Source organism: Gadus macrocephalus, chromosome 19 (assembly GCF_031168955.1).
Source record: "Gadus macrocephalus chromosome 19, ASM3116895v1".
In the NCBI taxonomy this organism is placed as follows: Eukaryota; Metazoa; Chordata; class Actinopteri; order Gadiformes; family Gadidae; genus Gadus; species Gadus macrocephalus.
The window spans coordinates 12433090-12451130 of record NC_082400.1 but is presented as its reverse complement, the minus strand read 5'-3'; the positions used below and the strand labels follow the sequence as shown (position 1 = coordinate 12451130).

The 18041-nt window shown below is 47.9% G+C and overlaps 1 protein-coding gene across 1 annotated transcript; it reads left to right on the top strand.

The window, feature by feature from the left end:
- The first annotated feature begins 756 nt into the window (after positions 1-756).
- On the top strand, positions 757-16976 carry etnk1 (ethanolamine kinase 1). The gene is made up of 8 exons (XM_060038697.1): positions 757-1028; positions 2410-2669; positions 3833-3973; positions 7136-7278; positions 10989-11072; positions 11885-12045; positions 13393-13466; positions 13832-16976. Exons 1-8 carry the CDS (start codon positions 882-884, stop codon positions 13902-13904), a joined length of 1083 nt encoding a protein of 360 aa, XP_059894680.1. The 5' UTR covers positions 757-881; the 3' UTR covers positions 13905-16976.
- The last annotated feature ends 1065 nt before the right edge of the window (positions 16977-18041 follow it).

Here is an 18041-nt window from a genome sequence, read left to right as displayed (position 1 = left end):
ACCGATGTCCCTCACGTTCAGTTCCCCGGTAACCGGAGACCGGAGTATTTCGCCTGGTCCAGAACACCAGATCATACTTTATTACACACCTAAATATACATCTCATTCAAGATAATATCGTCGAAAATCCCCACCTCCGTAGTAACCCACTCAATCCGCTGGGTTCATTTACCGGGACCACCCAGCCGGGCAGTGCTTCCTACCGACGTCACAGTTGAACCGGCCGCGAGGCAAGCTCCGCCCGCCGGCGGTGAGTCACTCACCGTACCAAAATGCACTAATCGGGCGCTTTCACACACCAAAAGAGGAACCGCGGCAAGAATCCATACAAAGTCAACGCAAAAGACGCGTTAAGAGAGGCGAATCTTTCGTCAGAAAAACCGGCGGTGCGAATTGATGAATGAAACACCCGGGTTAACGCGGATTTCGCGTGATTCTACTTGCGCGAACACTTCACTCGAGTTTAAATATTTGAACCTTTCTGCGAATTGCGCCTGCCGCTTGGTCGTGACAGCCAATCAGGCTTTACTCCCTGTCGTCCAGAGTGAACCCCAACATACGCGAACAGGCGAAAACATTCGCTTCTGGTGTGAACGCACGGTAGGGTGGGATCTCAAAGAGGCGTCACCGTCCGACCAGTGTTGCCAGATTGGGCAAGCTCTCCCGCCCAATCTGGCTACGCTGGTTGAAGCGCGGAGTAGCCAGTGTTGCCAGATTGGGTGTGAAAGATGGCCCAATCTGGCAACACTGCGTCCAACACCGAGCGCTCACCCTGTCGCCGCCGCCTCTCAGTCCTCATACAGCCGCATTCCGAGCTCAAGCCAGTCGCTACACCGAGAAGCTCGACCTCTAGCTCCACCACCACCACCACCACCTCCACTATGGCCAACTACATCCACGTCCCCGAGGAGGCCCCCGCGGTGCCCAAGATAGACGTCACCCTGGACGAGAGCGACTACCGCTCCGGAGCCCTGCGGCTGATCCAGGAGCTGCGGCCGAACTGGAAGCCGTCGGAGGTCCAGATAAAGGTTCGGCTCACCACTGTTACTGTCAGTAATCTGCGGGGTTTTAACGCGTACGTCACCGCTGGTGATAGCTGCGTTAATGCTGCGCACTAGGAGCGCATCTGCGCATCCCTGGGCCGAATAGTGTCTGCGTCAACGGGAGGTCTGGGGTGTGAGGCCGCCTGGAACCGGCAGGCTGTCCGGTACTAGGGGACTCGGTTTACGAGTGGATTTGTGTTAATGACGTACTCAGCGGGAGACCTAAGTACGGGGATCTGGTCTTAAGACGGACATGGGTCGTGTAGTCCGGGAATCTGGTCATAAGACGGGCCCGGATCGTCATAAGTCCGGGGATCTGGTCATAAGACGGACCCGGGTCCTCTCAAGTCCGGGGATCTGGTCTCTAGACGAAGCCTGATCGTCTTAAGTCTGGGGATCTGGTCTTCAGACGGACCCGGATCGTGTCGCACCCAGCGCAGATGTAGACCTGAGTTGCATCCGTGTGTGCAAAACCAAAAATACAATAACGGTATAAATATCAACATCGGGGTGTGTATTTATGATCGATACGACGTGAGCACGTCATCTGTGACGATTGACGTTTATTCATCGTTCATGAGAACATGCACGTCGATTGATACTGTTATAACCGTACGTTTCTAGAAATGTCTCTGAAGGGGAGGGGCTTGTGTGTGTGTGTGTGTGTGTGTGTGTGTGTGTGTGTGTGTGTGTGTGTGTGTGTGTGTGTGTGTGTGTGTGTGTGTGTGTGTGTGTGTGTGTGTGTGTGTGTGTGTGTGTGTGTGTGTGTGTGTTAATTGAGACCACAGTTAACTTTGGGGCATAACTCGCTCCCAGCCTGTCCTGAGGTCCCGCCGTCTGTGAGGAAGCCTTCCAGGATGTTCCTCTGTTTGCATACTGGCGTTTGAATAAAGGGATAAGCAGCAGTGCTTGGCAGCGGGACTTATTCTCAACAGATACAACCAGGCATATTTTCAATCTTGAATAATTCAAACTGCGGGTAGGATGTGGGGTTGGGTCCTTGGGGTGTACGTGTCCTGTCATTAGAAGCCAATTGTGGCGTCAATTACCATCGGGAAACCGCCCGTCAAACGCCGCGTCACTCAGGCCGTCAACACCAGAGCATTCCTCGCCGCTCAGATCGTCCCACTTCACACAACAACGTCCTCTCTGAGGGTGGCTGCTTCTCCTTCTGCCAGAGGCCGTTATGTAACGACACAACAATGGACGCCCTCTGGGCTGGCCACAGACCTAGAGAGGGAGGGGGAGGGGGAGGGAGAGAGAGAAAGAGCGGGAGGGAGGGAAAGGGGGAGCCTTGTTCAAACGCTGGTCCGGTATGCTAACCGAGCCGAATTCTCCTCTCCTCCCTCTCCTCTCCTCTCTGCAGTTCTTCACCGACGGCATCACCAACAAGCTGATGGGCTGCTACGTGGGCGGGGTCATGAAGGACGTGGTGCTGGTGCGTATCTACGGCAACAAGACGGAGCTGCTGGTTGACCGGGAGAACGAGGTGAAGAGCTTCCGAGTGCTACAGGCCAACCGCTGCGCGCCGCGCCTCTACTGCACCTTCAACAACGGCCTGTGCTACGAGTTCCTGCAGGGCACCGCCCTCGAACCAGAACACATCCGCACGCAGCCCGCCTTCAGGTAGAGAATCTCTCCGCCGCCGGCCGAGGTCATGTGATGTTTGTCTGGGGGGGGGGGGGTGGGCGGGTCGAGGGGTGGGGGGGCGGGGTCGCTGGTGTTTGTAGATGCGTCGTGCACACACGCAGGCTCACACGCCACCGCGCACTCAAACACACGCGGGTGGATGTTTCCCCATGAAACAGGACGGCCAGCCCCAGATAGGAAACACAACAAGGACAGGAACACTGGATGGTTCTCTCTATAGGGAAGGTGGGGTCCTCTATAAAAGGAAGGGGGGGGGGGGTCCTCTTTAAAGGGAACGTGGGGTCCTCTCTAAAGGGAAGCCGCTGTTCCCTTGGCATCAGTCGCACTGCGTGGATACAGAGGAGCTCTAGCAGAATGAGGATTCACTCGTGTGGTCTTTAACAAGGCCTAGCGCCTCAACGGAAGCTCGTGTGATTAGACACCAGCTAACGTTTACTGCCCCAACATGCTGTCCCTCCCTCCACATACCTTGGTAGGCCCAGCTGACTCTGACTGGAGATTATTCATTAACCTCCTGACTCACGGATCACCCTGGGTAGATGGGTGCTGTGTTCAATGACGCGGGTCATGTCTTGCATTATCTCATCATAACTGACCTATTTTATTGTATCGCAATTAAGTGTTTCTTCCATTGCGTCACCACAACATGTCTTGTCATAGCTAACCCTATATATTACACCGTATAACAATAGCTAATCATATCTCTGACAAAATACCCCTTACATATCTCTAACATTGTGTCACCATAATTTATCTCTTACATCACCATAGCTCATCATATCTTCTACGTTACGTCTCCATAAGTAACAGTATCTCATAACTGACCAGATCTCTTTAAGTATGTCACCATTACATAATATATCGTACCATAACTAATAACTTATGTCTCTAAACCATGTCCTTTGAATTGTATCCCCATAATCTAGTTATTGCATTATATCACCAAAATTAACCCATACCTCTTACAATGTACACATAACTAATCGTATCCCTTGCATTGTACACATAACTAACCCATACCTCTTCCATTGTAAACCATGTGTCTCTTACATTGTGTCCCCATCACTAATATCTTGTGTCTAAACCAGGTCTCTCACATTGGGTGACTATAACTAACGGTATCTCCCCCTGTTTTCCAGGCTTATTGCCAGACAGCTGGCCAAGTACCACGCCATCCACGCCCACAACGGCTGGCAGCCGCAGTCTGACCTGTGGCTGAAGCTGGGCAGCTACTTCTCCCTGGTGCCCTCCCACTTCCAGGACCCCGAGAAGAACCGGAGGTCAGGTCCTTGTTTCTGTCAATCGCCGCTTAAAGGTGCAACGTGTAGAAGTAGTGACTCTGCTTAATCTTTAAGCAGTGAGTCACTACTTCTACACGTTGTCCTGTTAAGCCTTAAAGCGACAGCGTGTAGAAGTTGTGACTCTCTTAAAGGGCCGTGTGGAAGGTTTTTTGACTATTCGATCATCCAAAAAAGTATATAATGCTAGTAAATGTCGGTCCTGACTGGTCCGTAGCCCAAACTTACTAAACATTTGTATTTATCTATTTATAAAACCAACTATTCTTTGTTGAAGGTCCTCCAAGGTTTTCATGATTCAGAAATGAATTTGATCTATGGAAGCAAATCCCTGTCAGAATGTTTTGAATTTTAAAAGCCATTTTGAATTGGCTTTTTGAATCGATACCTTTTTGAATTGTTGCAATTTAAATATTACACTTTAGTATATAATAATATTGTACGTCAACTTAATTTATTAGTTTTGGTTGAACCTCTATTGAATTTAAAATATGGGACTTCCAGTAGTGCCACAGTTCAAAAAACACGACTGTGCGTAAATATCTATTTATATCTCTATCTATATCTATATATATCTCTGTCACACACATACTCCTCTAACAAGCCGGTAGTCTTGGCTGTAAATGACTTCTGTGTGGACTCTGCTCTGTGACACCATGGTGACATCGTCACACACAACGTCACCATTAATCACGTGTTCGTTGGGACATGTGTGTGTTTGACGAGGCGGCCATTGACCTGAAGTGCCTCTGAAGTGCGTATGTTAGATACTCATGTATCTAACATGCATATGCCACAGGAATCTGAGGAATCCCATTCACCGAAGTTGTGTTTTCTTCTCGGCCGACTACCATTCGTACCTTCTCTGAAAAGAGATTTAAGATTTAACGTTCGGCTCAAAAGAGGCAAATTGTTTGTGTTATCATAGCAGACAGCCAAAGCCAGCTGCTCAGAGCAAACAAAAGCCTGGCGCGCTGGCGCAGTCATATTGTCAACAGAACTAGGAAGAGATTGGGTGCTTTTGAAAGGGCTCCTGGGCTAGCATGCAACTTCAGTAGAACGTAGTGAAGAACGTTTAAAAGAGAAGACCCCTGCCTCCGGGGTGGGGGGGCTTTTAAAGGGGACCCTAGCTCTTTGGGTCAGAGGTCCTCTTTTGTTTGTCCATTATGTGTGCTGTTTCCAAAGAGCCCAGTCCTTCTACTCAAGAAGGCGAAATAGCCCCGGTTCAGCTTTTACCGCTGTGCACAGCAAGCACTTAATATTATTGATTTAGGTTAAGTCGACTTGGAACCCTGAGCTCCTATCAGGTCTATCAGACCTCCTCAAATGGAGGGAAACAAAAGGACCGCTTTGGTGTATTGGCGAGCAGTCCTGATTCAATCTCTTTGAGAGACTAGTCTGGCTTTAGCCAGACCAAGCTCAGTCGTCGATTGCACGTTGGTCTTGGGAAGCTGCTGTCATTTTCTTCAGCACAAGAGGCGTGATCAACGGGCCTAGTTCAAATTACTCTGTATGCGATTGGCTGCTTGCCGTCGCTTTCCTGTCCATTCCATTGTGTTAAACCAGCCAATAGCGCGCAAAGGGGAAAAGCCAGCTTGGTGATTGGCTCCCGCAAAAACGTATCGGAAGCAGAAAGAAATGTATTGCTCTTCTCCAGACCCTTGTGCAGGGTGATCTCAAAACGCCGGCAGAATGGGCGGGGCTACCCAGTGTAGGACTAGACCACATAAGACTGGTGTTTCTGTCTCAGAGGAGAAGGCTCAGTAAACTCAGGGATTGTGTCGCTGGGGCTAACCGGTTCACTATCAGCCAAGTCTTGATGTTCTCTGCCTAGAAGCACTGTTTCTATCACCTTCTTTTATTTTTTACATCTTCTGTTAAGTGAAACCACTTGTTGCTCAGCTGTCTCTGGTTATTTAGTCATACAACCCCTTCTAGACTAGGGGTTCTTCCACTAGTTTTACTGACCTACCCCTCCAAGTTCCCCTTTATTAAGATCAAAAGGGAAAAGATTTAAATGAATCTAACTTTTGTATTTGCATGTTATTTGGTGTAAACATGAACATTAAATGGTGCAAAAACGTACGTTTATGAAGCTTGCGCTTCACTTATGGTGTTAACCATTCATCAGGAAGTTTTACGGACCATGTATGTTCATGTATAGATTAAATGTATGGGATTAAGGTGGATTTATTACCATTTTAACCATAGAACTACAAATTCCTGAGCCCCCATGCAGTCCTTCAAAGTACCCCTAGGGGTTCGTGTTCAGTGTACCCCGCTTGAGCAACACTGGGATCTTGCGCAACCGAGAGCTGGTCAGCTTATGTAACACAGTTATTGGCTTCCCCCCCTCCTCTCTGACAGTTAAACTGATGTGGAGGTGGAATGTGCAAGAAGGTGTTATTAGTCAGGGTCAACATGGCCTCACTCACATTGGGGGGAAACCTTTGAGGAAAAGAACCCTTCGACTTTAATGCCCCTTCTCAGTTCTAAGGAGGTATTTTATAGGGATATGGAGTTGGTAGGGGTTAGGCTAAACGTCTGTGCAGTCACACTAGGTTAACTAGCACAAAGCACTAACAAGCTGGGTGAGAAGCCACTTCTCAGTTCTAAGGAGGTATTTTAAATGGATATGTAGTTAGTCAGGGTTAAGCAAAATCTGAGCAGTAACTTTAGTTGAACTAGCGCAAAGCATTGACAATCTAGCGAGGCGTGGGTGCAGACTGATTTGTGGCTCTGAGGGCTGGCCCCTTTCGACCTACCTCAGGAAAAAGAAGAAGGAAGAGAAAACGGGAGACCTACTTTGCTGCGAGCAATGTGCAAGTAGGTCGAGCACGGAACGACCGGCTCGATGTCTCCCTGGGAGCCCGGCGGGGTGTTTGTGTCTCAGCGGGGGGGGGGAGGTCTCTCGCTCGTCCGATCCCTTCAGCCCATAGTCGATGCACGTCCTTGAGTTAACTCGACAGACCGTTTTAGTATTTTTTGGCCATCTTCCAAATCCTTCTTCAGACCTTATCTGAACCGACTGAGCTCCTGAGAACACAAGGCTCTGCTGAACAACCCTCATTTCAACAATAATAACCCCTTCTCTTCTGTTTCCTCCTCTTCCTCCCCTCTCTCTCCCCCCCCCCCCCCCCCCAGGCTCAGCGTGGAAGTGCCCAGTTCCAAGCAGCTTCGCCATGAGCTGGTGTGGCTTCAGCAGAGCCTGTCGGTGCTGGGCTCCCCGGTGGTGCTGTGCCACAACGACCTTCTCTGTAAAAACATCATTTACCAACAGGAGCCAGGTGAGTATACGCCGAAAGGGGTACAGGATTTCCCCCGGGCTAGCCCAGGGGCTTAGGTGATGTGTGACGCGTGTGTTGTACCAGTCGTACTGTTAGGAGCGGCCATTAGACGCAGGTAGGCTATTGAATGTGTAGCGCGTCGCGGCCCCATTCCCCAGTCACGCAAACGGCATTCGGCGGGAGGAGTTAGAACGCTCAGAACAGGCGGAGAGGGGTCACGTGATCTGACATGGAACACAGCCAATCACAGGCGCCTAAAAACCGGTCCCGACGCCACGCGAGGCCATCTTGATTTTGACATGATTTTTTTTTAGATGTTATTGTAACGCTGTACAAGTAAGATCCGTCCCACCCCCACCGGGCGCCGCCCCCTATCGGTGGCCCGCTCGAAGCCCGCTCTGCCGTTCTAAATCTGCCCCCGCTGCCGTTACGTGACTCGCGGTATGGCCCGCCTACAGCCGAGCGACAGCACCCCAGCAGCCACCGCTGTGATGGGAGCCGTTCCCCGTTAGCCTCTCAGCAGAAGCACATGTTTTCTGGTTGACTTGTTGACTGGTTGTGTTGATTGTGTGAATGCTGCGGGCCCCGCCCGGTCCGCTGGAGCCAGGACTTGTTGATGTGTGTAGCTCTGGGGGGGGGGGGGGGGGGGGGGTTGACGGGGTTGGGGTTGGGGGGGGGGGGGCATCTCACCGCTGCGTGTGTCTAGCCCTTGTCTCCTAGGGTTCAGAGGTCGGCCTGGCCTGGCCTTGGCCTGGCCCCGCCCCCTGCGGGAGGAGAGGGGCCGGGGGCGGCGGCGGCGGCGACGGAGGAAACGCACGCCACTGCTGCTTCCCGCCGGTCGCACCCCCCCAGCCCCTCCCAACCTCTCGCTCGGCGCCTCCGCGCGGGACGAGTTTGTTTGCGGCGTGACCGTGGCTGGTGACCGTGGCGACCGTGGTTCCGTTGCGACAGCGAAGTGAAAGCCTGACGGGTCACATGTTTAGTCTTTATTCTGGTCGCCACAGACAAAGGCATCTTGACTTAAACTTTCCCTCTGGGATGATTTTTAAGCGTTGCATTATTTTGCTTTTTTGCATTTTAACCGGTGTACTTTTGCATCACTTCAACGGTGTGCAGTGATGAGCAAACAGGGACCTTTCACATTGTAGACCTCTCGTTTTACAGGAAGATAAGTCACTATTGCTATCTTTTTACATTTTCGCCATTCCTCTCCCAAGAAGCTAAAAGTTGTCGTCAATAAAAAGCCACTTTTTCCATGTGAACAGACTGAATTAAAGTACCCAATAAACCCAATAAATCCAATTTATTTCCAATTTGAAATAAATGCATACTCTGAAGATGGGATTTTCGCGATTCTGTGTCTCTCCAATGACGCCCCCCCCACCCCCACGCGACACCTGAATACCGACTCCGCCCCGCGCCTGATCCTCTGGCCGTCACAGCAGACCACCACGCTATCACATAGCAGATATACTAAGCCTTAGCTTCCTTCCGGTCGGCCCACCAAACACCAGGGAGCTAGTCTACCAGAAGCAGAAGCAGCTCACACTGGGCTGCCCCCTCCAAGGCCGCTGCAAACACCATCCGTCGGTCGCGGAGATAGTGGCGTTAAAACAACAATGGTGCACATTTTCACATGACTGAAAGCCACAGTTGAGCCTGCCAACAGGGAGCCTCTGGGATCTCTTGATTTGCATGGAAGTGGGCGGTGGGCGAGGTCAACCAGTGGACCAATGAGAGGGGAGCATTGAAGGGGTGTGTTGTCGGAGAAGGGGAAGTGTGTCTGCCGTCTGAGTGAATGTAAACAGAGCCGTCTACGGCTAGCATTTCTCGTTGGTTTTAGGACACATTGCGGGCAGCAACTGGATCAAACCGAATGAGTGTGTTGATAGAGAGAGAGAGAGAGAGAGTGAGTGTGTGTGAGAGAGAGGATGTGTGACAGATATGTCTGCCCCAACCTTTTCGTCTGCTGCACAGGGGGCAATAGCCACCGTCCGGAGGTGTTGAGTTGTGTCCCGCTAGGACCTACACGCCAGCTGGTAACACACCTCAACGTCTTCTACCGTAGACAACAGCTCTGAACGACTGTACACACCAAGGCTAGGCCAAATTCACCCCAAGCCTACAGCCATGAGACAGATAGACGACAACAGAGTTATCCAAAGCACTGATAAATGTTGTAGCGTGGCAACTTTATTCCAGTGGCCCAAGGTTGTGAATGACTGGATGAAGTTTGGCGAGAGTAAAGATTTGAATTTTGAGGTCCATCTTCTTCTTCTTCTTCTTCTTCTTCTTCTTCTTCTTCTTCTTCTTCATCTTCTCCGGTCGTTGGGACTGATTTCCTTCATCTCATCTCCCCTGCTCATGTCGCCAGACTTAGTGGGCTGCAAAGCGTACTTGGACAGCAATACCCTGAGCTTTAAGCTAACACTGCTATCAGTAAAGGCCCAGCGCTAGCTTATCTTTGTGTACTCTTGGGCTTTGTAAGCAGCCCAAGAGTACACATTGTCTATAGGTTTGCTTTAAGCGTTGCTATTTAAATGCTTTAAAGAGGAACAACTGTTATTTTGAAAGGATCACGTCGTCAGACATATTGACGTATTGCTGTTCAATTACTCACTGCTGTGGATCCCTTTAGTTTGTTACCACATTCATTCTCCTCTTCCCTTGTTCCTCCTGTCCAACACTGGCCTCCTCTGCATGATCTAGCACCTCCCCCTCCTCACCAAACCCACACTAACATCAAACCCACACTAACATCAAACCCACACTAACGTCAATCCTGCCCACATTGCACAAAGCGTCCTTGAGTTTGAAAGGCGCTATATCAATTGAATTTATTATTATTATTATTATTATTATTAATCCCACACTAACTTCAACCCAACAAGACCATCCTTGAACATTAGCCCCTCACTAACGTTCTAGAACATCAATCCCACACTAACATCCTGGAACATCAACCCCAAACTAACGTTCTAGAACATCAATCCCAGACTAACATCCTGGAAACGAACCCACCGACTAACATCGTAGAACACCAAACACTGCTCTCTTTCTATAACATCAATCCCACACTAACTTTCTATAACATCAATCCCACACTAACTTTCTATAACATCAATACCCCAATAACATTCTACCGTCATAACTAGCTAGTTATCATTTACTGGCTATTTAGTAATAGCTAGTTATCTACTGTGTACTTCAACCTGTGTTTTCTCCCTCTTCTGAATCACCTGGTCTTACCTGGTCTGGTTGTATTCCCTCATCTGAACATAAAGTAGAGATGTTACCTTACCGAAGCTAAAGAAGCCATGTTTCAATGCTGATACGCCGCCCCCACATGCATGTCTGTAGCGGACCACCTGGGAGGGTCCCTGCACACCCAGACACCCCCCCCCCCCCCCTCTCCGCTCACCTGCCGTCGCCCACATGAGTCCACACCTGGTGGTCTGGACGCTGTGCTCCTCCGCCCAGTACAACCTGCTTGCATCCTTTTTTTTTTTTTTATCTCCCCTCAAAATACAAACTCTTACTCATCGCATTGAAGCACCTAAACAGACATTCAGACAAAAGCCAATGTAAGATTAAAAAAAGATTCTGACTAATCGGCAGAGCAACCCAAAAAAAAAAAAAGGCATTAAAAACAGCATCTTTCTGACCTGCCGTCTCTTCCTCCCTCTAAACAAGCTGTGTTATCTTTTCAGACAGCGTAAAGTTCATTGACTACGAGTATGCTGGGTACAATTACCAAGCGTACGACATTGGAAACCACTTCAACGAGTTTGCCGGTAGGTGCTGAGTGGGCTTTACTTTCTACACGCTTCAGGCCTATGGGGTGTGCAAAGGGTCAAAGCAAGCCAATAAGAGCTCGACATGCTAACACATTTCAATATGCTAATACATTTCAACATGCTAACATTCAACACGCTAATATATTACAACATGCTAATATATTAGAACATGCTAATATCATTCAACATGCTAATATATTACAACATGCTAATATCATTCAACATGCTTATATATTTCAAAATGCAAAAATATTTAAACATGCTTATATATTTCAACATGTTAACATCATTCCACATGCTAATATATTACAACATGCTAATATCATTCAACATGCTAACCTATTTCAACTCGCTAAAATATTTCAACACTAATACATTTCAACATGCTTACCTATTTGAACATGCTAACACATTTCAACACGCAAATGCACATTTGAGAATAAAATGGTGGAAAGAATATATGACCCTTCAATGTCTGACTGCATTCCAACAACCACCGTAGAGGTTGAACAAGCAAGTCAATAAGCTTTTATCATTCTAACGTAGTTCCACACGCTAGCATATGAACACGCTAACATATGAACACGCTAACATCATTCAGCACCCTGATGCACATTTGAGAATAAATGGGTGTAAACAATATATGACCCTTCAATGCAACTGCATTCCAACTTCCAACGTAGTGGTTGACCTATTCAGACAAGTAGGTCAACCACTCGTTGACCTACTCGCGCACTTCCGTCCACATCTTATGACAGAACTAATGCCGTGTCCTGGGCCGGGGTGCGTTTTATTTGCGTCCGCTGCAGGCCTGAATGAGGTGGACTATAGCCACTACCCGGACAAGAGCCTACAGCAGGAGTGGCTGCGGGCCTACCTGGAGGCCTACAAGGAGCACAAAGGCCAGGGCGGCCCGGTGACCGACAGAGAGGTGGAGGTGCTCTACGTTCAGGTCAACCGCTTCACCCTGGTGAGAGCCCTGGAGGCCAAACCTCAAAGTCTAACCCCGGCATGGTCCATTGGTTAACGATCCTAGCCCGGCATGGTCCATTGGTTAACGATCCTACCCCGACATGGTCTATTGGTTAACGATCTTAACGCGACAAGGTCCATTGGTTAAGGTGTTTTAGATCGAGGAGTGCGTCTTACAGCGGCCACCTAGATCTCCTAGCGGCCAGTATAAGCTGAGCAGCTTGAGTTAGTATTCAAGTTATTCACGCTACTGGTTAGACGACTGAAACCCGTTTGAGCTGTTCTGAGGGGGGGGGGGGGGGAGTGGAGTCACCTGACCTGTTTATTGTCAGTTTCCTGGGTAACTGCGGCCGGGGGGGTCGGAGGGCGTGTTGTCGGTAGTAACCAGGAGAAGCTCAGGTTGTTGACCCAACAAACAAAGCGAGCCGGGTCCTCCCTGATCCATTGCCAGACCACAGGGCCCCGTGGGGCCTACTGTAGTCTCGTCACCACAGAGCAGCGTCTGATGGCCTGGCCACGCCCCCTGGCCACACCCCTTTTTACAGGCTCCAGGGAGGGGGGGGGGGGGGGGCCGGGGGGGGGCCGGGGGGGGACCTAGACCCGTTTAACAACACAGTTTGCTCATAAATGCAGGTTTTGTTTAACAGTCCCCTAGAAATATGTACTTTAGGCACTAATATGGCGTTGTTGTATATGGGGAATTGGTTAACCTAGTGATTGTTAGTGCTTGGCACTTGGCTCTATTGACATCCTTAGTGTACCGACAGCTATATATTGTTGTTTCTTTTATTCTGAATCTTTTATTCTTTTATTCTTATTTTAGGTCGCTTTGGATAAATGCGTCTGCTAAAGGCCCTACATGTAAATGAAAATGTAATATCTGGGATGTGAAGGCGACTCATAGCTTTGCGTTGTAAAGGGGGGGATAGGGCTATGCTCTGCTGGGTTTCATGTGTTCATCAGAGCTGAGGAACTGCAGAGCAATCTGATCCCAGAGTGAAACCGATTGTAACTCTTCCCAGTACAGGCTGAAGCCAGGTGTTTCTGGGTGTTTGTCCGTGTTTTGTCCACTGGGAAAGAGTCCTAATTGTGTTTACTGTGTCATGTGATTGTTTTTATTGCCAGAGGCTTTTTCGATAACCTGTTTTTCATTGCTGAGCCAACTGCATGTGAGCATTATGGTCTGTTGTGAAGATGTTGACGGCAACCTGGCGATTCTCCCTGTTTTTTTTCCCCATACACCCTTCTCTCTCTCTCTCTCTCTCTCTCTCTTTCTCTCTTTCTCTCTTTCTCTCTTTCTCCCTGTATACCTCTCTGTCTCTCTCTCCCCTCTCTCTCTCTGCAGGCATCTCACTATTTCTGGGGTCTGTGGGCTCTCATTCAGGCCAGTTTTTCAACCATCGACTTCGACTTTTTGGGGTAAGTGTGTACATGTGTGTTTGTGGTACACGTTGTGTAATGCTGTGCATATGTTTGTTTGGGGTAGTTGTTGTGTTTGTGTGTTTGGGGTAGGTGTTGTCTTTGTGTGTCTGGGGTATGTGCGCGTACGTGTTGTGGTTTGGGTAGCTGTTGTGTTTGTGTGTTTGGGGTATGTGTTGTGTATGTGTGTGTGTACATGTGTGTTTGGGGTACGTGTTGTGCATGTGTAATGTTTGTGTGTTTGTAGTAGGTGTTGTCTTTGTGTGTAAGGAGGATCATGCTTCAAAGACCCCTCTGGTGAGAGTCCTCATTTGTGAGTGCATCTGTGTGTCTGACCCCAGCTCTCCTGTACTGCCGTCTCTCAGGTACGCCGTGCTGCGCTTCGACCAGTACTACAAGATGAAACCAGAAGCCATGGCCCTCCAGTTCCCAGAATAGAAACCTACCGCTGGACTCCGCCCCCTCATCCGACATTACTCCTCCTTCTACTCCTCCTCCTCCTCCTCCACCCTCTGTCCATCTCTGGCTCTGGTTCGCATCGTGGCTCCAGTCTGCCCCCTAGTGGTGGTTAGATAGAAAGGCGGTCAGTCCGGCTGTAGAGCTGTAGGCTCCCCCTCAGCCACGGCCAAGGGGTCCTGTCTGCGAGGACCGGTCTGACTGGAAACCAGTGTGACGGGGGTCTCCACCGCGCTACCTCCACACCCGGCTCAGTCTGTCTCGCCCATGATCCGCTCACCAACATACTCCTGTTAGCGGGCGGGCAACCGCCACACCCCCCCCCCCCCCCCCCCCGACTTACCGACTGATGACCAAACAAGTTACCACGGAGACCGTCGCACTTCTGTTTGTCTGTGAAGTGGAGCCCCGCCCCAAAACAGAACGGCATGGGGGTGGGGGGGTTGGGTGGGGGTGGGGGGGGGGGGGGGGGGAAGCGCACTTCCATGCCACTTCCTGTCCCTCGAAGTTGAAGGGAAAGAAAAAAAAAACATGAAAGATGTAAAAGCACTTGCTCTCTCTCTCTCTCTCTCTCTCTCTCTCTCGTCCCCCCTCGCTGCCCTCTCCTCCCGCTCTTGAGATGCAATACTTTTTCCTTAGTCGTAGTTTGGTGGCGGTTCCGATGAGGAAACCGGGATTTCGACACCAAAGTTACTCCCCCGATCCCTTCTCGACGAATCAGAACAGACCCCCCGACTCGTGTCCGCGCTGACACTGGTTGTGGGGGTGGTGCCGCGTGCGGGAGGGAGGGAGGGAGGGAGGGGGGGGGGGGTTGTCATGGAAACCTATCGGGAGCACTGAAACCGTAGCGTGTCATTGGCGTGTGGGGGGTTTCCTGTCTCACCATCATTCCCCCCCCTCCCCCACCCAAGACACAAGAAATGTCAGGCCTCCTCTGACGACGCTCACACCTCCATCTTGTTTGTCAGATAGCTGCGTCTTCTCCTTTGTGTTATCGTTTTTTTATAATCGTTGACCTACAAGCTGGGCGACGAGAAGGTCACAGCGTGAACCCCAAAACAGAAGAGAACAGAGCAAGGCATCCTGGGAACCCGGGAGGGAAACGTGCATCTAAAGATTCTTCCGGAAGCTCCAGCCCAAGATGGCCGACTTCTTCACTTCCAGTACAAGATACATCATATTTAAGTATTTGAAGACCAGCTGAATTGTGATACTTTCGTTTTTTTTATATTCTCTTTGCTGCTCATCCTGTAGAAACATGTTCCCAATAACATTAAGTCAAATCCAGTGAAGGAATCAAAAGAAAATGAAACTTTCAGCATAACATGTGCATCATAGTGTGACTCACTTCAGCTTTGAGTTGTGTTTGACTGAGTTAAGCCGCAGCTCTGCTATTATGGGATGGTCACATTTAGCAATATTAGGGAAGTTTTCACCAAAGTGCTGATACCTTTCATTTTTGCTTGTACATAATGCACATTGTATTTTTCACTCCTAAGAAAGAAATCCTTTCTTTGGTTTTTATTTTGTTAGTAGTTTTTTTTATAAAAACTCCAGAGTAGGCACGGTGGATAGGGGGGTGAATGACCTGAACGCACATTTATTGTGGTGAAAGTAAGAGAAATGAATGAATAGAGGTAGCTCCACTTTGAAAGTCTTGAATGTTTTTCCGGTCCAAATATGAGTAAAAACATTTGATTTGAATCCCCACGGACCCACGGTAGGTGGGTGGTTCCCTGGTCTTTGAAAGCGGGGGTACGTATGTGTCTTGGGCTGCCAATTCTGGGCTCTCAACACTGGAAAATGTAGAAATGGCCAGAAACATGAGACCTCTGTCCCACCTTGCTCAATATCTGTTTCTATGGTTCTGGGAGGTTTGTTTCAGGGCGAGGTCAAGTCAATGTAAAATAGGGGTGGGAATAATAATCGATTCTTCGATGCATCGCGATTCTCTCTAGAACGATTCCGCCTCGATGCAGATAAATTAATAATCGGAATTTAAAAAAAAAATCTATATTTGTTCGCCTGCTGCAACATTCTGTTCACCAGAGAGGGATAATTTTAGTAATTTTAAAATTATTTAATTTATCTTCTGTGTATTGGCCAATCTGATTTGTCTTGACACGATTGCGATTCAGCCTACGCATAGCATGCACGCAAACTCACAGCCAGACACGAGAACTCCTTCTAATTCAAGAGCATCTTTTTCTTTAATGACATAGAAAAGAAAGATTCGAAAGAAAATACTTCCATATTGTGTTGTAATGCAAGCTGCATTGATTATTGCATTGTTCATAGAAAGTCATATTTGTGACAAAAGCCTTTTCTCTAATAAAATATTAGATAAGTTAATTCATCTGTTGATGTCTTCAATGATCATCACAAAAGTAGGAAGTGATTAACAAACTCTTGAGTAGCAAACTCAGATGTATATATATATTTTTGAAAATCACGCATGGAAATGCGTGAAATGCGTGAAAATCACGAATGGAAATGCGTGATTTTCATGCGTGATGCGGAAAAATTTGTTGCATCGGGATGCATCGATAATCGTTTTAGAATTGAATCGTTGACCTCATAATCGGAATCTAATCGAATCGTGAGGTGCCAAGAGATTCCCACCCCTAATGTAAAAGGTGTTTTGGGAGATTGTTCTTTTGTGTTAATGATAAGACCTTTTCAAAGAGGTCCTACTTTACTGAAACAAAGTGTATGTCTTCATATTTAAACTAGCCTATGTTTCCATGGCCCTTGATTTTTTTGTCTAAATACAAAACCACTGTAAATGTCTCCACGCTCCAAATGTGTGTATTTAACATTGTATAGTAATGTGATCTCTTCCCTGGCTACTGTAACATATGTACAGTAAGAACGACATGTAATACCTTGCTTGTGTCCAATGTGAATGAATGTACATATGAAGATGCCTATTATGCCTATGTTTTTCTTAAATGTATTAAAGTGAATAGTTACATGCGGTTTGACTGTGAAATACAATTGTATCCTTTCAATACTGTAGACATACTTTAAAAGAATAAAGTCTATTTACTCTTACAGGTCAGTTGTATTATTTAAATTGAATGCATTGTTTTCTGGTTGCATTGGTAAACTATAAATGTTAAAGTCGAGACCAGCCAATAGATGGCGCCACAAACCACAGAAGGGCAAGGTTCCAACAATATCTGCAGCACAAACATGTGTTTCTACATATTTTCGTTTTTTAAGATATACATACACTTTCCTGCCAACGTTGTAAACGTGTAGTTTATTTGTATTGTTTATTTAATTGCATAATCAAAAGGCAGATGCTTGTATGTTTTATGCCAAAGGCCAGAGGTAATTAGGGATCCGATGAAACTGCCAGGCCTATATGTTGAATTGTCTTTTTATATATTGCTATCTTCCAAACCTTGAAAGGGGAGTCAATGGAAAGGTCTTCACCATTTAAATAAAGGCCAATACTTTTTTTTTTTAATAGTAGCCTTTCGTTTGTTCTGGTCCAATTGTTTCCAGGCCCTCATCTTCTAAACATCAGCCCTGATTGGATATTAGACGCATGGTTTCATAACCCGCAGACGGATGTTTTCAAAGGTTTTCCAGACCATTTGTCTCCTTAAAGAAGTTTTCAAGCGAGAGGGAGAAAAATGTGTTTGCATTCTCCTCAGGAACCCCCCCCCCCCCCCCCCCTGCATCTTAGCTGCCGAATACGGACACTGAGCATCGTCTCATTCGTTCAGACAATTACAACAGTATTATCTTACTGGCGGACTGTAATTCAATTAGCCCCCCTCCTCCATCTCCCCTCCCTGCGGCCTCATCCCTGATAATATACACAATAATTACCGGAATCCAATATCTCCCGCTGCGTGATTCCAATTGTTTTATTCCCGCATTATAAGGTCATAGAAGCCCCTTCAACAGCTGGGAGTTTGCCAGTAACGTGACTCCATGGAGGATGAAAAAAATAAAACACGCCGACAGGATTTAACGGTGAAATCCGGGTCTGGGATTCAATAAGAAGTGCCTCATGTTATAACTTATTTAACTTAACAACACATAATCAATATCTTATTGCTAACTTAAAAATGTCAATTTTTATTTTACCAAGGCAACCCGATC